Source organism: Gobio gobio (assembly GCF_949357685.1).
Source record: "Gobio gobio genome assembly, chromosome: 2".
Taxonomy (NCBI): Eukaryota; Metazoa; Chordata; class Actinopteri; order Cypriniformes; family Gobionidae; genus Gobio; species Gobio gobio.
In genome coordinates, this window is record NC_137098.1 from 48179424 (window position 1) to 48200790 (window position 21367).

Consider the following 21367-nt stretch of genomic DNA (forward strand, 5'->3'; position numbering starts at 1 on the left):
CATTTATTACAATAAATTACATATTTTGAGACGGGGATTTGAGCATTGAGCAGACAGACACATAGTTCCATAAATACCGAACAAATATAGGACTTTTATATGAAAAAAACTTATTATCAAAAACTTTTTAGCTATATTTCAGTCACTTCCATTGAATCATATTTATTTAACAAATTGTTGATATGTTGATGTATATACAAAAAGATATTTGAGAGGTATGACTGTACAAATTATTTAAGGTAAAATCTAGTAAATCAGAGCTCATCAACGAGATTCAGAGAATAAAGCGAAAATATCAGTCCCAATTATAATTCCTATAAACGTTCATAAGTGCACGTGTTTTAATTAATTAATTATTTATTTATTATGTAGAAATAGTTTTTTTTTTCTTAAAAAAGGGGGAAAAAATACAGAGACATGCTTATAATATACTTTAGTTAAATAAGTGTGATTTTTTATTCAAAAAACAATAACATATAATGTATCAGAAAACAGTATAAAAAGAAAAAGAAAAGGAAAAAAGGTATACTTATATACTTATACTTATAATGTCATTACGTCACATTCATGTGACGTAATGACGTCGACGATGCGTGTTCACTTGGAAACGCGGCTGCTGTGTTCTGACACTGCGTTGTCGTAAATCTTCCGAATCGACTCGGGTCCGCCAGCCATCATAAGTACAAGAGGTAACGCCTGGTTGAGCTTTGCGCTCCGGCGACATCAAAAGTGCGATCATGACGAGTGGGTATTGATTTTTATTAATTCTGTTGACATTATATCAGCTTCTACTGTTATTAATGGAAGTACGTTAATGGAATCCCGGTTTCAGGAGCAATGCGATAGCGAGGCTAACTAACTAGCCAGCTAGCTTATTCTGTGTAAAGTCCACGAAGTGAAATCACAAGATTAAGCTTCTAAACCAGGCGAAATGCTGATTTATGGTGGCGTTAGTGAACACTTATTATTATATATTTACTACGACACGGAAAAACTTTTTGTCAAAAAGTTGAAAAGTTCGCAGATGTTTAACATTAGCCAACTTAAATTTTGTCAATTATAATGCAACATTAAAGCCACCGAGTGAAATACAGCGAACGTCTTTTTTTGTCTGATAAGACAACATGTTTTATAAGACCAGGGTGTTGTTTATTTTGTGATATCGTCGATAGTAGGTAGTGGATCGTTTTGTGCGGATGTTGTTATTATGAAGGCTCTCTGGCGCCTTCATTGCCACGTCGTCTCACTGCCACTCATCTCTGTGTTGATGATACTGTACACAGACTAGGGTTTACATGTTTTACTGTACAGCATCAACCTTCCTCTTCTTCAAAATATACTTCTTGACTCTGAATAGATTTTCCTATTGGAGATTTTAAAAAGAGTGGCATCTTCTTGTTAATTCATGTTCCATCCTGTCTGCACTCTTTGTCTTTTCAAGGGAGTAGAGCATGAACAAACCATTAAGAGTGTTGAAATCTCTCGTCCTGCAGGGGGAAATCAGCGTGAGCTTGCCCGTCAAAAGAATGCCAAGAAGCAAAATGACACCACCAAAGGGAAGAGAAATGAAGATGGCCTCTCTGCAGCTGCTCGTAAGCAAAGGTACACCTAAAGAGAATAATAACAAATAGATGCTTTGAAATGCAAAGTGCATCATACTGAGTGTGAATTTTTTTTTCTTCCCCAGAGATGCTGAAATCATGCAACAGAAGCAAAAAAAGGCAAATGAGAAAGGAGACCCTAAAGCCAAATAACCAGTAGACGGGGTTGTGACCAACATGGCATCCAAGATCTTTTTTCTTTTGTCAAGAGAGAGTATCTTTCATTGTGTAGATGTGGAGACTTTGATTCTTTAATGTTTCTTCCCAAACTCCATAATGTGCTTGAAAGGGCATATCAACTATACAGTACATAATGATTTGTGTTCAGCTATGGAAGAGGAGAGAGTTTCTTATGTTCACATAACCCGAGCAAGCCCAAATAAATGGGAGTCTCAAAATGTCTGGACTGGATTTGTAATCTTGTATTTTTGTATAAAGTGCCCTTCTTAATAAAAATGTACATTTTAATTCATGCCTACCAATTAAACTGTTATCCCTATAATATGTGTATTAGAATTTAAAGTTTTTAACAATTCACATCTTTTTTTCCTCCTTATTATTCGGAAATTAACTAGCATTCAGACATGGTTTGAGGGCAAATTTATACAAACTGCAACCCATTATCCATATAATTGCTAAAGCAATTACAACGTGATTATTGACTTCAAATTATGCATTGTGCTTTTCTAGACTGATTCGATGTTTAAAAAGCAGTAGTGAATTCTCAGTGCCAGCTTCTCTACTGGCATAACGGGTATATACATTTTTTTTACTCATTCATCTTTATTTGCTTATTTGTTTTCTACTTATTTGGAATGTCAGTAATCTCTTCATATACCATAAATTGGCGCTGCCATAATATTCTATAATGTATGGTATCCATATAGGCAACCCTGTTTGGTAATACATTGATGGAACGGACTTAAAATGCAAATGCCACCACTTAGTATATATAATCATGTGTGGGCAGGAAAAAAAAAGCGTAATATATGAAGTCTGTCACAAAAACAGAAATGTGTGGTTACCTTTGTTAAATATGCTGTCAGCAGAAAATGTCCCTACTTTCTACTTGAAAGAATCACTGAATTAGGTGCCCTAAGAAGCCACACACTGTAAACGAATCTCTGACCACGCACGGGATGCTGTTTTTTTTAACCACATCAGATTTTGATTTGTTGACATGTCTTCGGAGGGCGAGGTTTTGCAGAAAGGAGGCGGAGCTAGCGAATCAGCTGACTGCCCCGAATCGGTTCTTTCGAGCAGCTCAGCTCGTGATCACTGACATCCTGTCGTTGCATATTTATAAAATAAAAGCTAAATGTACACATTTTTTTCTGTTTATGATTTCTGCAATTAAACTTCGACGCATGAGTGAAATCTTATTTATAATTATCTAATTCGCGACTCACAAGCATCGCGTTCACTAGCATCTTTAAAACAGAGCCGCCTCAAGAAAGATTACTTCTTTTTTTTTACACCGCCATGGTGTAAACGCTACATGCTGGACAGCTCTTGGACAGGTTATTTTTGTTCCGGCTATTGTTCATGATAACAGCTCGTAAACAGATATTGGACCAATCAGCTGTGAGCAAAGTGACATTACTCTGACGTAACCAAATCCTCATTGTATGTGTAGTAGCAAAATGGCTTCACCGTATCTGGATAATCCTGTAGATATCGGAGCCCAAATTGTGCAAAGGGCTTTACGCAGAGAAAGAGTTATTAGAGATAAACAAAACCCACTAGCATTCTCTGACGAGAACTTATACGAGAGATACCGATTTTCGGCGGAGGGAATGTTGTATCTGTGTCAACTTCTTGAGCCCCATATCAAAAACCCGACGCGGCGAAGCCATGCGACCACTGTCCCACAAATGATTTGTATTGCATTGCGTTTCTTTGCGAGTGGTACATACCTGTATGAAGTGGGCGATGCCGAGAAGCTCAGCAAGAACACAGTTTGCAGAACAATTCGTAGGGTAGTTATAGCACTCCAGAGATATCTAAACTCTTTCGTTGTGTTCCCTGGTCACTTTCCCACTGTGGCCATACAAGAGGGCTTCTCCAATATAGCTGGTAAGATTGATCAACACACTAACACCCCATCAATAACTATCGATACTAAGAGTTGGTAATATGCTTTGATCTTTTGAAAGGATTCCCTAAAGTTATTGGAGCAATAGATTGCACACACATTCCAATCTCGACTCCAGTAAAAGAAATTGAGGCTAATTATCTTAACAGAAAGGCTACTCACAGCCTCAATGTTCAGGTATGTATATTGCATTTAACTCAAATGCATCCACTTTCATTATATTGTAAATATTAAACGTGGAACTCACCAGCTGTATGTTCATTACAGATTACTTGTGACCATCAGTGCATGGTCACAAGCCTGGATGCCAGATGGCCTGGCTCAATGCACGACAACCAGATTTTCGAGAAGTCATCGTTATGCCAGCGATTTCAGGAAGGTATGGTAAAATGGGAACAGTAGACCAAACACTCAACAAAAATGGACTGTTATTGTGACGCTTGTCTTGTTTCTGTTCATTGACAGGGCTGTTTGACGGTCTGCTGGTGGGAGACGAGACTTACGCATGTCAGAGCTTTCTGATGACTCCCTACCCTGACCCCGAGACAATACCGCAGCAAGACTTTAACATGGCCCTCAGTCAAACCAGGCTCAAGATGGACATGACTCTTGCCATTTTAAAGGCACGGTTTAACTGTCTTCGGGACCTGAGAGTGTCACCTGAGCGCGCATCTCAGATTGTGGGTGCATGTGTTGTTCTTCACAACATAGCCACTATAAGGAAGGAGCGAGTGCCAGATGAATATTATCTCCCCACTGATGATGATGTTGACCCCATTACTCGGGACCATCCAGCTGGCAGAGCTGTCAGAGATGTAATCACAGCAGAATATTTCACTGAAAATTCAATTAATTCAAGTTTGTTTGAGAGAAATGTTTCATATTAGGCCGTATTAATGCATACATCTTTATTTGTCATTTTATTTGTTTACATCTATTATGTTGATTTTGAAAATGCTCAGTGGAAAAGCAATGACTGAAAATGTATTGATCTATCTGTGTATATGTGTACATATGTATATATAGTTATTAACTGCAGAAGGAACTATAGCTTTTGTTAGATTTGTGTTTGTATAAGGACATATGGAGGATCTTGAGATTTGATTTCTGTTCAGTTTATCTGTACTCTGCTTTTTTATTGAAGAAATATATTTTCTAAATCTCTTTAAAAACCATTCCACAGGTTGTGAATTCTCATAAATGTTTATGTAATAAATCAATCTGATATCAGTATGAATCCTGCTTATATTATAATTTTATACATTTGTAAACATTTGTATTATCCACATTATAAACACAGTTTCTTAGTATTTTAATCTCTTAAAATGTAACATTTAATTTGAAATCCATAATTATTTATCATGTATAATAAATGAATTGGTCTTATTTCAAGAAGACAAAATTATCATAAGAAGCTTTCTGATTTTCCCCCCAACTGCATATGAAATGAACTCTCAACTCGAAAGACAGATACTCTGACTGTGATCGTATGAGTTTATGCAAAATTTTATTTTGCATGTCAGACTGTGGAGACACTCTTTCAGACCTATTTTACAACTTCTTTAAATGTACAAACCTTCACTACGATAACCAAGACGTTGACAGTGGCCTACCTCATTTACAGCTTACAAATACTGGTAGAAAAAAATAAAGTGCGTGAATGTACAATGAAACACATCAACAGTAAAACAGTGTCAAAGTATAAAAGATCACAATCTACATTTTCCATTCAAAACACACAAGCTGAAAACAGTGGAATGTAACACATGATTAAACAACATCAAACATGTCACGGTTAATGTGGATTAAAAAGATTTTTCCAAGCGGAAGTCTATAATAGTGAAGTTAGTGTTTGTGTCAGAGAGGGTGTGTTTGAAGCATGGGTTAGGCAATGTTATTCTACATTTTATTTTTTAACCCTAAAACAGATTGCAAATTTTCTGACATTTTCAGCCTTTTCCTACTGGAATCAGAGCTCTTATCTCCCAGTATTAGCCACGTATGATTTCCTTGTACATGCTGTACTATACATTTACATTAAATTCATCCACAATGTTGATCGTTCTTTTCTCTTGCAATATAACTCGCTCTTTACCAAATGCCAACAATATTGTTGCATTGTACTATTGTACTGTATCATTGTCTTGTTTCTGTCTGTTTAGACTCCATTCACTGCAATATTTGCTGCACCAAACACAATTACCACCAACCTGTGTGTGGCAAGACAGAATCCTGTACTTGTGCTTTACATTCCCATAGGACTCTTCAAATGTACATTCAAAGGTATTAAGAAACATTGTTTCTTAATGCTCATACACACTTGCTACATTTTATCTAAAAGCCAATATTCTTTTTTTGTTGTTGTTGTAATTATTCTGCATGTCATATTTCCATACACATTATACCATTATTTAACACCAGGCACTTTACTAATATGAACACATTTGAAGCACAGAATAGAAAACACTAACATACTAATTCCCAAAAAGGGCTAAGAAATTAAAAATTTACCCAAAAAAAGAAGAACACGGAATAAATAAAAATGATAGTAGATTTCTAAAATGTTTAGAAAGTAACCAAGTTCTGCAACATTAATGGGCTCTCTGGTTTGAACTGCCTGGTGTTCAATGCTGGTATAATGACTCTCTGCAGATAATGGGCTATTAGTTTCATAGTCAGCTTTTAAGATTAAAATACCCTCATTAAACACTTATACATTGAATCTTAGCACAAAAATGGCAAAGTAATACAAATAGACATATAAAACCTTTTTTTAGACATGAGTATTATTACTCATGTCTTGGCAGTGATAAAAGCACCAGTACCAGTCATACAAGAAGGCTTGTTGCCCATTTCTCTCCTGTCCATCCATCTGGTCCACTCTTTCTCCAATTGTTGTCTCTGACTACATCTCTAATGTTTCAACACACTTTCTTATATTAACACAATAAACTGTCATAACTTAACATCAAAGAGTGAAGGAGATGTGGGAGTGGATTTGAGGGCATTGTCTAGAATAACTCAAATTTGGCAATACGCACACTGAGCACGTCTCATCTATTCTCTTGTACTCAGGGCTCAGTACGCTTAGTCTTCATGAAAGCTGCCCATTGACTGTACCAAGTGAAGATTAAGACTGTTAGATTGTTTTTGCATAAATCATATAAACTCATTGGCAATTTCTGTATTTTACACCACAGAGTCTCTGATCTCAGAGCCCAGTCGTACCCGTGGGCGAGGGCTAATGTCACTGACCTCCACATGACTTTCTTTGAACCCATTTTGTGGCATTTGGGTGAGTGTCTGTGCTTCCTTGGAGTTGTGCTGTGTGCTTGTCTCTGATGGAGCGATTATGTAACCACAGTTTTCCTCCAATGTCTGGTAGCTTTTGTGGTCGGATGGGGAGGTTGGAAGCGCACCAGCATTGAGGGGCAAACTCTCCCCAGGCCTGACTGTGCTCTTTTGGGCTCCTCCAGTTTGTTCACCGCCTCTTAGTACCTCCTTCATCCGGCCCCTGTGTCGATAGGCTACCGACAGCCCGAACGAAAGCACACACACGGCTAACAACACACACACTACCGCCAGCTCTGTACCATACGTCTTTATGCGAGGTTGAGCAGAGCGCGCTGATTCACTGGACAGGATGTCCGACGATATGCTTTGGATTATAAGAGGTGCATCCATCTGCCCAGTATTTGTTGTGGACTCGGATAAAGGCTCTGCCTTTACACAGTAATTGGCCAAGAGTTGCCAGAAGCCATGTTCTCCTGACCAACACGAGAAGACCTCATCGCCACCTGCTCGGCCACTGACTACCAATCCACCATCTGGGCTGGGGAACAGGAAGTGACCTACATCTGGCTTGTATACCCATTTTCTGTGGGCATGATTGGAGCGAAGATTGCAGGGCAGCAGGCGAAGGGTGTTAGCTGGGACGATGATGATCTCACAATCAGATGCTTGGGAATTTGGGAAAGAACGTGGTAACACTAAAAAGATAGAAGAGATGGATATTATGACACATTTAGATCTGGATGATAAGATGTTTGTATATGTAAGGATTTGCAGGTTTACCTGAGCTTTCAGAGTCCACACTGAACATTGTGCCGTTACATTTGGATGAAGTGTCAGCCTCCTCAATATCTTGCTGCCATTGTCTGAAACACACATAGGACGGTAAAAGATGCGTATTGGTACCAAACATGATTAATTCAATAGATATTTTGGAACAGAGAAAGAAAGAAAACTTACTTTTGTGGCGTGAAACGTGTGACGTCAGTACAGTGTGTTCCTGTCCAAGCACAGTATGGGTCTCTGGCCAAAACACACTCTCCACAGTTGTTATGGAAACTGCAGTTTGCTACTGGCAGCTGAACAATACCAGAGTGTGACGACATAAATAACAAACCCTGTTTGTTGAGAGAGAGGAATGAGGAGTAAGAGAGTGAAATACAAGCGTTGTAGAGAACACGTGCAAGTACATGTGTAATTCAAATACACTACTGTTCAAAAGTTTGGGGCGAGTAATAAGTGCGATTTTTTTTCTGAAAGAGGATGCATTAAACGGATCAAAAGTGATAGTATTGACATTTATAATGTTACAAATTTGAAAAAAATAAAAAAAAATTCCACAAAAAAAATTAAGCAGAACCACTTTTTTTTAACATGGTTAATAATAAGAGATGTTTCTTGAGCTCCAAATCAGTATATCAGAATGAGGGTCAAAATTCTCATGTGACACTGAAGACTGGAGTAATGATGCTGAAAATTCAGCTTTACCATCACAGGGATAAAATTACATTTTATAGTATATTACGTATATTAGAAATAATATTTCACAATATTACTGTTTGTACTGTATTTTAAACTAATTAAATGTAGCTTTGGCCAGTACAAGACAATAGTATAAGACAAATCTTACTGACCCCTAACTTTTGAATGGTAGTGTATACAATTATTTGAAAAAGTACAAATAAACAGTAACACTTTTTGCTCACATTAGTTAATGCATTAGGTATCAAAAACTAAAAAGTAACAATCATTTTACAGCATTTATTAAAATAGCTTAAATGGTAAATATACCACCGTTTGTTGTTAACTATTCATATTAATGCAACTGAAATGCAGTTGTATGCAGAAATTAACATTAACCTAGATTAATAAATGCTGTAATAATATTTTTCATTGCTAGTTCATGATACTTAATGCATTAGTACTTAATGGTAACAAATTAAACCTCTTTGTAAAGTGTTACCGTATAAACATACACATACACACAGGTTCACTATCTTTGTGGGGACTCGCCATAGACGTAATGTTTTTTATACTGTACTAACTTTAGATTCTATCCCCTTACACTAACCCAACCCCTAAACCTACCCATCACACAACCTTCTGCATTTTTACATTTTCAAAAAAAAGTCCCCATGAATCAGTGTGCATTCAGGTTGAAGTCCCCACCGGCACAGAAACACAGACACAGACACAGACACAGACACAGACACAGACACACACAGACACACAGACACACAGACACACAGACACACACACACACACACACACACAGACACACACAGACACACACAGACACACACAGACACACAGACACACACACACACACACACACACACACACACACACACACACACACACACACACACACACACACACACACACACACACACACACACACACACACACACACACACACACACACACCTTAGCCGAATCCAGCTCAATGTTTTGTACAGGTTGTTTTTCTGGGAACAGTTGGATCTCCTCAATGATGTGCATCGTACCAGCTACATTCACAGCTTTCTGCAAACGCCCATCATCTGTCAAATCATAGAGCACAACATCAACAGCTAATTAGAAAAGAAATGAAACCAGAGAAAATCAGACACTCAAAAAACCCAACATACCTGTGCCGATGAACATCACATCGTAAGCTCTGTGGAGGCCTTGCACGTGGTGTACAGCGATTTGTGTGTAGTGCACAGAGTGCGTGAAGAGCACAGGATGGCTTTTGACAGGACCGTCCATCAGGAAGTGGTCTTTTACAAAGTTTAGTACCTTATCTGGCATATCCAGGGATGAGTCTATTCCCAGCTGCCTTGAAGCATTAGTAATACACTGTAGAAAGGTGGGAAAAAACAATCTTCACAAAAATCTTCACAGAAACTCAAAGATCCTCCACTTATACAGGACTGGTAAAGTGTATGTGTGTTGTCTTACCATTCCAGGTCGTGGTTCAGGTACAGAGTGAGTGTGTGTGTACCACTGCTGTGTCTCTCGGTTCACTTCTTTGTAACGGCCAGAAAACGCTTGTTCTACCTGATCCATGCTGAACACACACACTGCTGAACTGCCTGCTAAACCTTTACTCCTACAAAAATAGCAACAAAAAGAGTTTAGTATATAGTATTAGTAAAGAAAAACCTGTGAACCTCTCTATTTTTCCCTCACCATTGAGCAGTGAACACTGCATAGAGGAGTGTGTTTTTCTTGCGTTGGGCTGGAAGCACATATACATCCTGAATGATGTTGAAAGGAAAACCATCATCGGGTAGCGAACACAAGAGTTGAGCTTTCAGAAATGTGGTCCATTTCTTCTGCAGGACTCTCTCTCCACCTTGATCCTCCTGAGGTTATACACAAAAACACAAGCAGCTGATTAATACTTTCAAACCAACATATTTCCCTCACTTCTCAATATTTTATAAGACTCTGTAGAACCACTAGGGGGCATCAGAACCCCAGCCCTGGTTTCAGAGCATCTTGGTGGTGGGGGGGGGGGGGGGGGGGGGGGGGGTATTGTTGCCGTAACAATGGTACAGTGATAGTATCAGATAGTGATACCACAGTACTGATTATTATATTCATATACTATAGGATTTATATAATTATCCAGGGTATTTCAAATAATAATATTGTAATGCCATGGTACATGCCTAAAAAAACATGGTATTACCATTGCACTCCAATGGGTGTCAGGGAGGCAGGGAACGTCAACGGGTGGGAAAGTAACACATATGTGAACATTAATAGGGCAGAGTTCACAGTCTCCTGTGATTCACCTTGTTCATCTGCTTCTTAAATTAACATGAAACTAGGGTGACAGCCCGGTTTCACAAAAATATTTAAATATGTGCCAGTGTCATCTGTTAGGCTCAAGGATTTCTAATTAAATGACAAGTTAACAGATTTTCGACCAGCTTTGTATTGTTACAATTGCAGTAGTATATTTAAATGAACAAAGTGTACTTTTTTCCCATGTTACCTGCACCCAGATCTCCCAGTTTATTTGTTAGCTTAAATCCACTGGATGATGCAAAACGTCATCTGGCTGACTTTTGACATCCCCAGGCCATTGTTAAAACTTCAGATTGTACTTCAGCATTTTTGTATCCCTCATCCTTGCAGTTTATAGGCATTATAGTTAGGTAAAGGGACCACCAACACCCCTTTTCTGTTCTCTCTAGTCACGTAGTAACAAAAAAAAAGCCTAAAGCCTATCTACTGCATAAAGAGTCAAGTTTTCTTAAAAGCCCATTATGACAGTGGTGATTTACCCGTTTAAGTCAAGGTCTTTCTGGTACTGTCTCTGCCGTCATTTGTGTTTCTTAATCGGATTCACTCAAAATGGTTAATGGAGCCAGATTTACATATGTTTTCTAAGATAATGTTGATTGGCTATTTAGCTATTGGTTAACAATATCTAAAAGGTGGCAAAAAAGTTAATTCAATCAGATCAAATCATTATATTTAAATAAAAGATTATGAAACCTTTATTATATAATGTGAACTGATGAATATTGCATTAATAACACCAGGAAACATGTATAAAGTGTTTCACTTTAACTTTCATTTTACCTTTAGAGCTACACAAGAATGAGACAGATACACATACACTTAGTCCATACTGATAGTGGATATATTTGGATTTCTGTATGCGTATGTCAGTACATGTTTTTTCTCAGGTTTATGCTGACTTTATCAACACTCTGTGAACTGCTTAAACCCTCTATCTTACCTTACACACACGTGCAATCCTGGACACTATAGTGTTTTCAAAGAAGTCAAACTCCTTCCCCATCTCGCTGAAGAAAAAATAGATCTGATCGTCACTTCCTTCGCTGTCTTGACCTGTAATATGAGCAGAACCTACAAACGCTGGGTCTGACGGACCACAGTACACACACACACACACACACACACACACACACACACACACACACACACACACACACACACACACACACACACACACACACACACACACACACACACACACACACACACACACACACACACACACACACACACACACACACACACACACACACACACACACACACACTAATTAAACATAATCCAGAAAACTAACCGAAAAACTGTTTATTTAACATCAGTCTCAGTCAGTCATTTTCCAGCATGCGTGAGAAAGCAGGGTTCTGTAATCACTGATGCTGGCATTTATTTTTAGATATTAATCTCTTAGAAGGTCCCTTGTGAGGAAGTGTGTGTGTGTGTGTGTGTGTGTGTGTATTTGTATATATTTACCCTGGAGCCAGTTGAGAGAGTTCTCCGTTTTGAGAGGGGTGCCAGACCCTAGACTCCTATATATGGTGGGTTCATTTCCCTGGAAGTTACTGACAGTAGCAGTGTACAGTTCCCCATCTATAACACAAAACATACAAGCACTCATTAACACCAAATCAACCTTTTAATCAAACTTAATGATGTTTATATATCAAGTTCAAACAAAATGATTGCATTGTTTTTGCATGAGTCTACTCACCCACTGTAATAGCTGTAGATCTGTATTCTGGATTAAATGGACAGCGTCCACGGCCGTCCTCCATTACGGGTTTTCCCTTTTCATCTCTCTCCAGAGAGAAACTTGAAATGTTCTACAAATTTCATGAAAAACACAAACACATCATCCGTTAAATCAAATTACATCAGACACACTTGAAAAAATGGACCAATGACATAAAGCTCATTTTTTTGTCCTATATATTATTTTATTCAAAAAATACATTTAAAAAATGCTATTTAAATATACATTGACTTAAATACACCATTTTAAAATGTCTGTTTTTCAATTTTTCATTTTAATAGTTATTTTTGGGGCAAAGAACAACTATCCTGAAATATTATATAAATGTCCTGATCAACTTCATGAAGAAAAAAAGCTTAATTAAAAGAATGAAAAAAACATACATAGAAATTACCATAACAGATTCACTGCTTATTAAAATTTGAAAAACCTTTGTCCACAAAATGAGTCATATTGTTCAACCAACAAATTAAAAAAACCTAATAATATAATAAAAATGAGCTATATGACTGTGTGTGAGTGTCAAAAAAGTTTTATAAAATTATCAGATAATTTGTTTTACTTTTAAAAATTACTTTTTACTTAATGGTAATACCACATAACATTTTTAGAGACATTACATTTAAAATCTCATTTTTTTCCAAAACCACATTAATCTGACATGAATATAAAGAGTACATTTCTAAGAACTTCATTTTTTAAAGATTTGATTTTAAAAGAGATGTCTCACTATGTAAGCACAGATGGGGCTGAAGGCATATGTTCCACACACATACAGGTGTGTGCTGTTCAAATGTAGTAAAATCTTGATGTAGTTGAAACAGTCAGTCTGAAACACATAAAAGGCAGATTATCTTTTAGTTTGTGGTTTTAATATATTGCGTCACATTTATATTAACAATAACCGCAACACATTTATACCTGGGGGTCCTTTCCCTTGAAGATACACTCCTTCCTCTTCCTTTCTGGAGTGCTCCATGTGAGCTGCAAAAGATGCAAAACAACGCTGAGTAACATCAAAACGCACTCCTACACACTACTACAAACATTCTCTCGCACGCACTTACCGTTTTCTGTAGATACGTCACACTGATGTTGTCCAGGCTGAGAGAGAACATGTTCTCTCTGGCTCCCACATAGATCTTGTTTTCATCTGGGCTCAGCAGAAGAGTTGAATAGTTGAACACACCATCAACAGAGAACTCTCTCACTGATCGCCCTTCTGCATCTGAACACACACAGAGGCAAAAATATTACTTTGTACATGCAGTTTAAAACACCTCATACAAAGAACAAAACCCCAAAAATCTTAATGTTGTTTTGCACATATATTATTCAATCGGTGTCTAAATAAAGTCTTAGAGTACATTCAGAAAGCATCTTGCATTCCTCCAAAACTACACAAACCTGGCACACAAACCAACCCTTTAAAATGATGTTGGTCTGCATGTCCAGAAGGTTTTCCTGGCAAGGCACAGAGGTCACTAACGTCAGTGTTTACTGACATAAAACCCTTTACAAGCCGTTTTGTTCTAAGTACATCTACTACATTTGCATTTCAACCTCAAATGATTAATGAGTATGGCTGTTATTCTGATACACTACACCAGCCGGGGTTTGCAAATTGTTCTAATAGCTCTTGTAAATGTTTACAATCAAGGATTAAACCATCCTGTGTGTTTGGCTAAGATGAGTGAATGTAACATTTGGAACAGTCTCGTAATGGGCCTTTCGGGAACAACATACATCATAGCAGTTCAAGTAGCCCTAAAATGTAGCTAAATTATTGCAGATGAGAGGTAGTCTGAGGGAAATCTGGGCCAGCAGAGCTTCTTCCAGAGAATACAGTGCTCATTATTGACATTGCTGCTTTTGTGAGCATAAAATGCCATTTTATGCAACATTTCCATTTCAAATGCTGTAATTTTGAACTTTCTATTCATCAAAGAAAAAGAGAAAACAAATCACGGTTTCCACAAAAATATTAAGCAGCACAACTGTTTTCAACATTGATAATAATAAGAAATGTTTCTTGAGCAACAAATCTGCATATTAGAATGATTTCTGAAGGATCATGTAACACTGAAGAGCGAAGACTGGAGTAATGATGCTGAAAATTCAGCTTTGCCATCACTGGAATAAATTACGTTTTAAAATATACTCTGTTAAATATGTTTTTATTGTATTTTTTATCATATAAAGATAACTATTTTAACGTACAATATTGTTCTGTTTATTATAAGCATGCGGTGCATTTGTCGTCTGCCACTTTAAATGCTCAAGCACTTTCAAGCACGATGGATTCTGATTGGCTGTTTTTGTTTTATCCTTCATTAGTTCTGAAAGTGATTTCAACAATATCTTTTCTCTGTGCCACAGTCCCCTTCAAACATTCTCTTGACTATAAGTAATGCTGCACCTACATGCCAACGAACTCCCATTAGAGTATTAGTAGACTTTTAGGAGTAGGGGTAAGTAGGGGTAAAGTTAGTAGTAGAATAAGGGGCTCAGGTTAGTAGAATAAGTTGGTAAGCACTTGCAAAGTTACTTATGTCAGTAGAATGTGTGTTGGGGAACCATACAAATAAAGTGTTAGCAGATATTGAGCAGACAGTCAACTATAACTCTAATGAGAGTTAGTAGGTGTAACGTACTATATAGTCAAATGTCTAAAGGAGACCAACAAAATAAAGTGCTACCATCTTTTATATTTAGAATGATTTAGAACTATTTCTATCATTATAGTTATCATTCTCGGTGTAAACGGGCCTTACAGTAGTAAGTGTAAAACGCTTTGGATAAGAAAGCAATTAATTCATGCACTTACTGTATGAGAAACTGATGCGTGCTGTAACATCATCTTCATTAACCACGGATGCTTGTAAAACTCCAGCCCAAAAAATCCATATGGTCCAAAAAAAGAGCCAGAGAGAGTTTGGGGTTTCCATGGATACGTTCCACTGGACTTTACATTTGGTCGCCATGGTTACTGCTTTGCAATTGAAGATTGTTAGCCTATATTCCAGGTATCTTTGGTATTTAAATGTGATGTTTACACCCTGTCGTTGATTCTTTCAGGGATACTTAAGGTCACAGAGACCTTGCCATAGTGCAATTATGCCCTCCAAGAGGTCAAAGGTGAACAGATATCAGATCCTTGTGGGCAAACACACACTTATTTTAAACAACACATTCCTCCTATTGGGGACTATCCGCGTAGTAAACTCCAATTAGACCTTCTGGAATCTGCAGAGGGAGAAACAGAAGCACATTTAAATCACATGATTAAACAGAAATGAACAGACTCAATTATGTGTTTTCCGTGGGCGGGGACAATAAGAATCATTTCATTTCGCTACAACCATGAGTTATAGCCACTCACAGCTGATTAAAAAAAACTCCTCACGCCTGAATTAAAGAACTTAAGACAAATCATACAAATGACAGAATATAGATGTTTCTCGGTTCAAAGGAGGCTGATCTCAACATCCACAGAACATGCTTGAGTGTTTTTGTGGGAAAGAGGCTGAATCTAATGTCCTCCTCTGCATGACATTATCCAAACAGAATTTGGAAATGCAACAACACCTCCCTTTTGGCCTGATCAGCTTTTAAGGGTGGTATTTCCTGAAAACAGGACGGCTGTGTAGTCTCTGTAGTCTCAAACATAACACACAAATAAAATTACAAAATTCCATATACTGATCACACTCATGTTCTCGATTTCTATTTTTTATTTTTAATATTTATATTATTTATTTACTATTATTTTGAGAAAATGGAATCAACAGTCACTCAATTCCGAATCTGGACAAATAGATCAAGTTACTATTTTGTCTTTAGCATTGCAAACCATAAAATGCAAACTGTCCAAAGTTCAGCCATGTAAACATATAACTACAGATGTATACATCAACAATATAGCCTAAATCGTGCATATATGTAACATACTTCCAACTAAACAAGATGTACACACACACACACACCATACAGCCTGCAGACCTCACATACCTGCCCTACTAAGACTCAAGAGTCAGAATTGGAAGACAGGCACTTCTAAATGATTAAAGACAGAGATAAAAATAAAACATGCTGCGTACACTTACATAAACCACTGCTACAGCAGACAGATCACATGTACCAGTATTGACACATAAACAAAAATATGGTTCTATAAAAAAAACATCCCTTACTATGAGAAATTTTGCCAATTAATGACCCTCCATTAATGTTGACATTTTCTGACATCTCTGCATAATCTCCAAAGATGATGACTTGAAAGGGAATTAATAATTTGACCTATCAACCTGAGGATTTTTGTTCACCCAAAAAAGAAAATGTCCCAATGATTTACTCTCCCTCAAGCCATCCTAGGTGTATATGACATTCTTCTTTCAAACTAATACAACCAGAGTTATACAAAAAAATGGCATGCCTCTTCCAAGCATTATAATGGCAGTAAATGACAGCCCAAAATTTTAAGCTTGAACTGTGAGAGGCGTTACACTTTCTTCGAAAGTTGAATATGGAAGGTGGTCCATCGGAAGCTGCATATTTTACTTTATAAAGTTTTAAATATGGATATTTTCTCACACAAACCCATTCAAATTGTGGTCTGCCATTCACTGCTTGGATTAGCAAGGACATGTTTTTTAACATTGATTTTACTCGTCTGAAAGAAGAATGTCATATACACCTAGGATGGCTTGAGGGTGAGTAAATTATGAAATAATTATCATTTTGGGTGAACCATCCCTTTAAGATTACAATATAGTTAAAAGTGTGATGTAACTTTTTACCAGCAGAAAACAAATGTAAACATATAGTAAAATCTTTCATTCTAGGACACTCTTAATGAAGCACCATAAATGAATGTTGTCTCATTGTCGCCACAGACAAATGTGATGCATTACATCTAGAGAAGAATGGAACCGATACAGAGGTCAAACTTGTTATCTTTTACTTCAAAAAGATCTTTGGTATATGCAATAAAATGTACAAGCTGTCTAGCTCTATCATCTTTCCTCTAACACTTTTATTATACTAACTGGAAGAAGGCAGTACACCATTGGTCTGTTTTCTTTTACTACTTCCCTTTGCATAGTAGGTCCTTAGGGCAAAAAGTTCAACAAAGCATCTATATCAATAAATTCTACTGAAACTCCTGAAGGTCATCTACAAGTACAAACAACGGATATTTCACATGGGCACAGGCAACAACCTGGTGCTCATGTTCTCAGATTGTTAAACAGCAAGTGATCTTTTCCTGTCCTGAGGTGTGACATGGTGAGAAGAACTGTCTTCCTCTGGCAAAGTGATAAGCCAAATGGAGAGCTGGTTATCATTTGTTGACTCCCTACTGACTCAAACCAAGAGAACTCGCACTATCTTTACCAAATAAAATAAACATCAAACAGTTCTTTGATAGGACATACAAGGTATTCATTCTCTAGTCCTCATAGTCTTTGATCCAAACAGCTGATGCTGTTCTAAAGAGAGCAGAGTTTATGTAAACAGTAAAGGTCTGCTTTCATGTGCTCTCTTCACTCACCCAACTACAGAGAGGAACTACAGTTTTTGCCTGTTTTTTTAGTAACACACAATCTTCAGTCTTTGATTGAACATATTAGTAAGCATCTCACAGTTTTGATTAATTTTGTTTTTAATCTGTAACTAAAATGGTCTTTTGTGGGAAAAAAAAGTTGAGATCACTAATTTCGTTTTAAATTGTTATCTCATGTGTTAATCATTATCAAACCTCTCATACTACACTCCAAAATCACATGATCTGAAGCATAAACAAAGTCCACCCGACACAATTAAGGAGGATGTTATCCGTTTTCAGATCCCACGCACAATTAAAATGATGAATATCAATTATCATCATTGTTAATGAATGCACTACTTTATTGAAGTATCTTTGACATTAAAACAAAGGAAATTCACATATTATAGGATGGTTTCAGCAAATGTCACATGTAAACAAATGTATTTTTTTTCAAGCTGTACATGCTTTCATTTGCCTGACATCATCATAGTGAATAGTGAGCTTCGGTATCAAACTGATAACTGCATTTGATTATTTATGAGGGTCTGTTTTACGTACTTTTCCAGTTTAACCGAATATGTTAGATGAGCTTTTACATGCATTTACTTGTTAGAACTTAATCATTGGACTATTGAGAACATAAAGTAGACTATGTGTCACCTTTGTGATTGGTTTTAAATGGTTTCTGGCTGGACCATGCTGGTCATTTGTGGTCAACATGTCTGGCCCAAACTGTACGCTGGACTACCAACTGATGGGCAGCGATTTACAGGGATCTTGATGAAGTTCTGGCAGGGTTGGTTTTCCCAACAGTGACATGGACCTAATTTGACAAATCTGTTATCAGAACATTGCTTTACTTTAAATGCATTGGTCATTTTTCCATAGTTCACCCTACTTTTTAACGTTTATTCTCCCTCACACGTGCTTGTAAAATATCGAGCTTTACTTTGCGGTGACTATGAGAACACATGCGCACAATTCAGCACCACCTTGTTTATTTGAGCCCATTCCACCCACCCCCAACTTACTCACCCACCCTCTAATACCACTACAAACAACGATATACAGCCTGGATCCAATACACTTTAGTACCAAATCGCTTATGTTAAACGAAAATAAATTACTGACTGCTACCAAAAAGTGATGTTTTGCAACAGGTGATTGTACACACACACACACACACACACACACACAGCATTCAACAGATAAACGTGGTCAGTCCTACACATTCTACCTACGAACAATACTGGATCCTCGATCGCACCTCTTGGTCTACCCACTGCCCCCGTTAACTTATTGTTTATATAAGCAACTTACCACTAAAGCCAATACATCTCTCTCCGAAAAGACTGCCAGCTGTTGTGAAGTGGAAATGAGCTTTTAGATTTATATTCCAGCATGTTTCCTCTCAGCCCCGGTTAACTGTATAAAATTCAGCCGCTGATTTCTTCGCTCATGGATCTACCGCTGAGACACTCGACCCTCCTCCTCCTCCAACCATTCACTGGGGCCACACCTCTAACTAACACACACACACACACACACACACACACACACACACACACACACACACACACACACACACACACACACACTCTCTCATGTTGGGTTTTCATGTTTTATGGGGACTTTCCATAGGCGTAATGGTTTTTATACCGTACATACCGTATATTATATTCCCCTACACTGCCCCTGCCCCTAAACCTATATCACAGGAGACATTCTGCATCTTTACATTTTCAAAAAACATCACTTAGTCTGATTTATAAGATGTTTTCCTCATGGGGACCTAAAAATGTCCCCACAAGGATGAGGATTTCGGATATTACCATCTTTGTGGGGACATTTTGTCCCCATAACGTAGGGATTACCAGTCCACACACACACACACACACACACACACACACACACACACACACACACACACACACACACACACACTCACTCACTCTCTCTCTCTGGAGGTGCTCTCTTTATCCTACGTACTGCTGATAAGAAACGGTTTTATGCTTGGTCATAACAGTAACCTGCGGGGAACTACAGTCAAAATGTCTCAGCTGGTAAACATTTTTTTTTTTTTATTATTATTACTATCAGGCAATTGTGGAGGACAAGAAATACTAATCCAAAAATGGTTTCCCATAAATGTGACAAGTAGCCTGTAGTTTAAGTAGACAAGTAGTTTATATTATACAGACCAATCTTAATAAAAAATAATATGTTATTACACTGTATGTACCAAATATGTTGTTCAATTTGTATTATGTTTAACACATCACTTTTATGGAGCTTTGGCATACATCAACTTTCAAGTATATATATATATATATATATATATATATATATATATATATATATATATATATATATATATATATATATATATATATATATATATATATATATATATATATATATATATATATATATATATATATGATTTTTACCATATAAAAGTTTACTTTTGTTCACCATTACCAGTGTAGTCATATGCAGATCCTTCTTTATTTGTTTGTTTGTTGTTGTTTTAAATAAAATAAAATAAAACACTTTAATAATGCAGCCAACCAGGTGGTATATTAGGTTTCTGGTTTTCTGGGACTCCCAAAGCTAGATAGTCCTTCAAATTGTGGAGAATAATTCACAGTGTAGTGCTCAAAGGAAATTACAGGGGATTAGAGGTAGATCAGCAGCAAGGGCCAGAGCTGAGCTCAGGCATCCATGAAATCTCTAGTAAAGTTACGGCAGACTGGCATCAAATGCAGTTTAATACTTCTAATGAGCAGTTGTGCTCTAAGACCGGAGTTAGAGAATATTTTTTTCAGTCACGGGTACATTCTTTTCCATCCTCTTTTTACTTGTAATGACATTCTTTTGAATCTTTCACTCTATTGTTCACCTTGATAGAGATTCAAAGTTATACTGTTGCTTTGTTCACTATAATGTGGTATTCATTCACCAACTGCACCCTGTTTGTGAAGAAATAACAGAATCCATGCCGTGGAGAACTTGTGTAAATATAAAACAGCGTTTCATCTATACCAGAGAGAAAGATTCTTATACTTCTGCATCATGCTTCTTACTTGTACAGCTCAGCGTCTGTTCTTACCACCATTTAGCTTGTCTCCTAGGTAACCACTAACCAGTATCTGTTCGGTCTACTCCACAATTGAACAAATGAGAAATGAGGCCTGAGTCATGTGCACAATGCAATCTCACAGTGGACCATACCAGCTTCGTCTACAATTGTAGGTTTGCTATTCAAAGGTTAACTGCTG

At 37.2% G+C, this 21367-nt stretch overlaps 3 protein-coding genes across 3 annotated transcripts; 2 read left to right on the top strand and 1 right to left on the bottom strand.

Annotated features, from left to right (window-relative positions):
• The first annotated feature begins 616 nt into the window (after positions 1–616).
• serf2b (small EDRK-rich factor 2b) lies at positions 617–2931 on the top strand. The gene is made up of 3 exons (XM_079842275.1): positions 617–744; positions 1494–1602; positions 1688–2931. Exons 1-3 carry the CDS (start codon positions 738–740, stop codon positions 1752–1754), a joined length of 183 nt encoding a protein of 60 aa, XP_079698401.1. The 5' UTR covers positions 617–737; the 3' UTR covers positions 1755–2931.
• harbi2 (harbinger transposase derived 2) lies at positions 2835–5104 on the top strand. Its single transcript, XM_079842265.1, has 4 exons — positions 2835–3677; positions 3758–3873; positions 3964–4075; positions 4162–5104. Exons 1-4 carry the CDS (start codon positions 3230–3232, stop codon positions 4581–4583), a joined length of 1098 nt encoding a protein of 365 aa, XP_079698391.1. The 5' UTR covers positions 2835–3229; the 3' UTR covers positions 4584–5104.
• On the bottom strand, positions 4885–19588 carry sema4bb (sema domain, immunoglobulin domain (Ig), transmembrane domain (TM) and short cytoplasmic domain, (semaphorin) 4Bb). Its single transcript, XM_079842255.1, has 15 exons — positions 19407–19588; positions 15366–15784; positions 13606–13766; positions 13460–13522; positions 13269–13367; positions 12497–12608; positions 12259–12375; positions 11729–11874; positions 10162–10337; positions 9931–10081; positions 9618–9828; positions 9415–9530; positions 7948–8105; positions 7771–7853; positions 4885–7685 (listed from the first exon to the last, which is right to left on the bottom strand). Exons 2-15 carry the CDS (start codon positions 15520–15522, stop codon positions 6886–6888), a joined length of 2550 nt encoding a protein of 849 aa, XP_079698381.1. The 5' UTR covers positions 15523–15784; positions 19407–19588; the 3' UTR covers positions 4885–6885.
• Positions 19589–21367: the final 1779 nt, after the last annotated feature.

What these genes read in the sequence shown, in the direction of transcription:
- sema4bb (XM_079842255.1), bottom strand. Translation starts at nt 15,522, where the DNA reads ATGGCGACCAAATGTAAAGTCCAGTGGAACGTATCCATGGAAACCCCA. An exon ending in GCAGTGTTCACTGCTCAATG is followed by an intron (nt 10,082 to 10,161) that starts GTGAGGGAAAAA and finishes CTATTTTTGTAG; the next exon opens with GAGTAAAGGTTTAGCAGGCA. An exon ending in TGTGGACTCTGAAAGCTCAG is followed by an intron (nt 7,686 to 7,770) that starts GTAAACCTGCAA and finishes CTATCTTTTTAG; the next exon opens with TGTTACCACGTTCTTTCCCA.
- harbi2 (XM_079842265.1), top strand. Translation starts at nt 3,230, where the DNA reads ATGTGTAGTAGCAAAATGGCTTCACCGTATCTGGATAATCCTGTAGAT. An exon ending in GGGCTTCTCCAATATAGCTG is followed by an intron (nt 3,678 to 3,757) that starts GTAAGATTGATC and finishes ATCTTTTGAAAG; the next exon opens with GATTCCCTAAAGTTATTGGA. An exon ending in CTCACAGCCTCAATGTTCAG is followed by an intron (nt 3,874 to 3,963) that starts GTATGTATATTG and finishes TGTTCATTACAG; the next exon opens with ATTACTTGTGACCATCAGTG.
- serf2b (XM_079842275.1), top strand. An exon ending in GCAGCTGCTCGTAAGCAAAG is followed by an intron (nt 1,603 to 1,687) that starts GTACACCTAAAG and finishes TTTCTTCCCCAG; the next exon opens with AGATGCTGAAATCATGCAAC.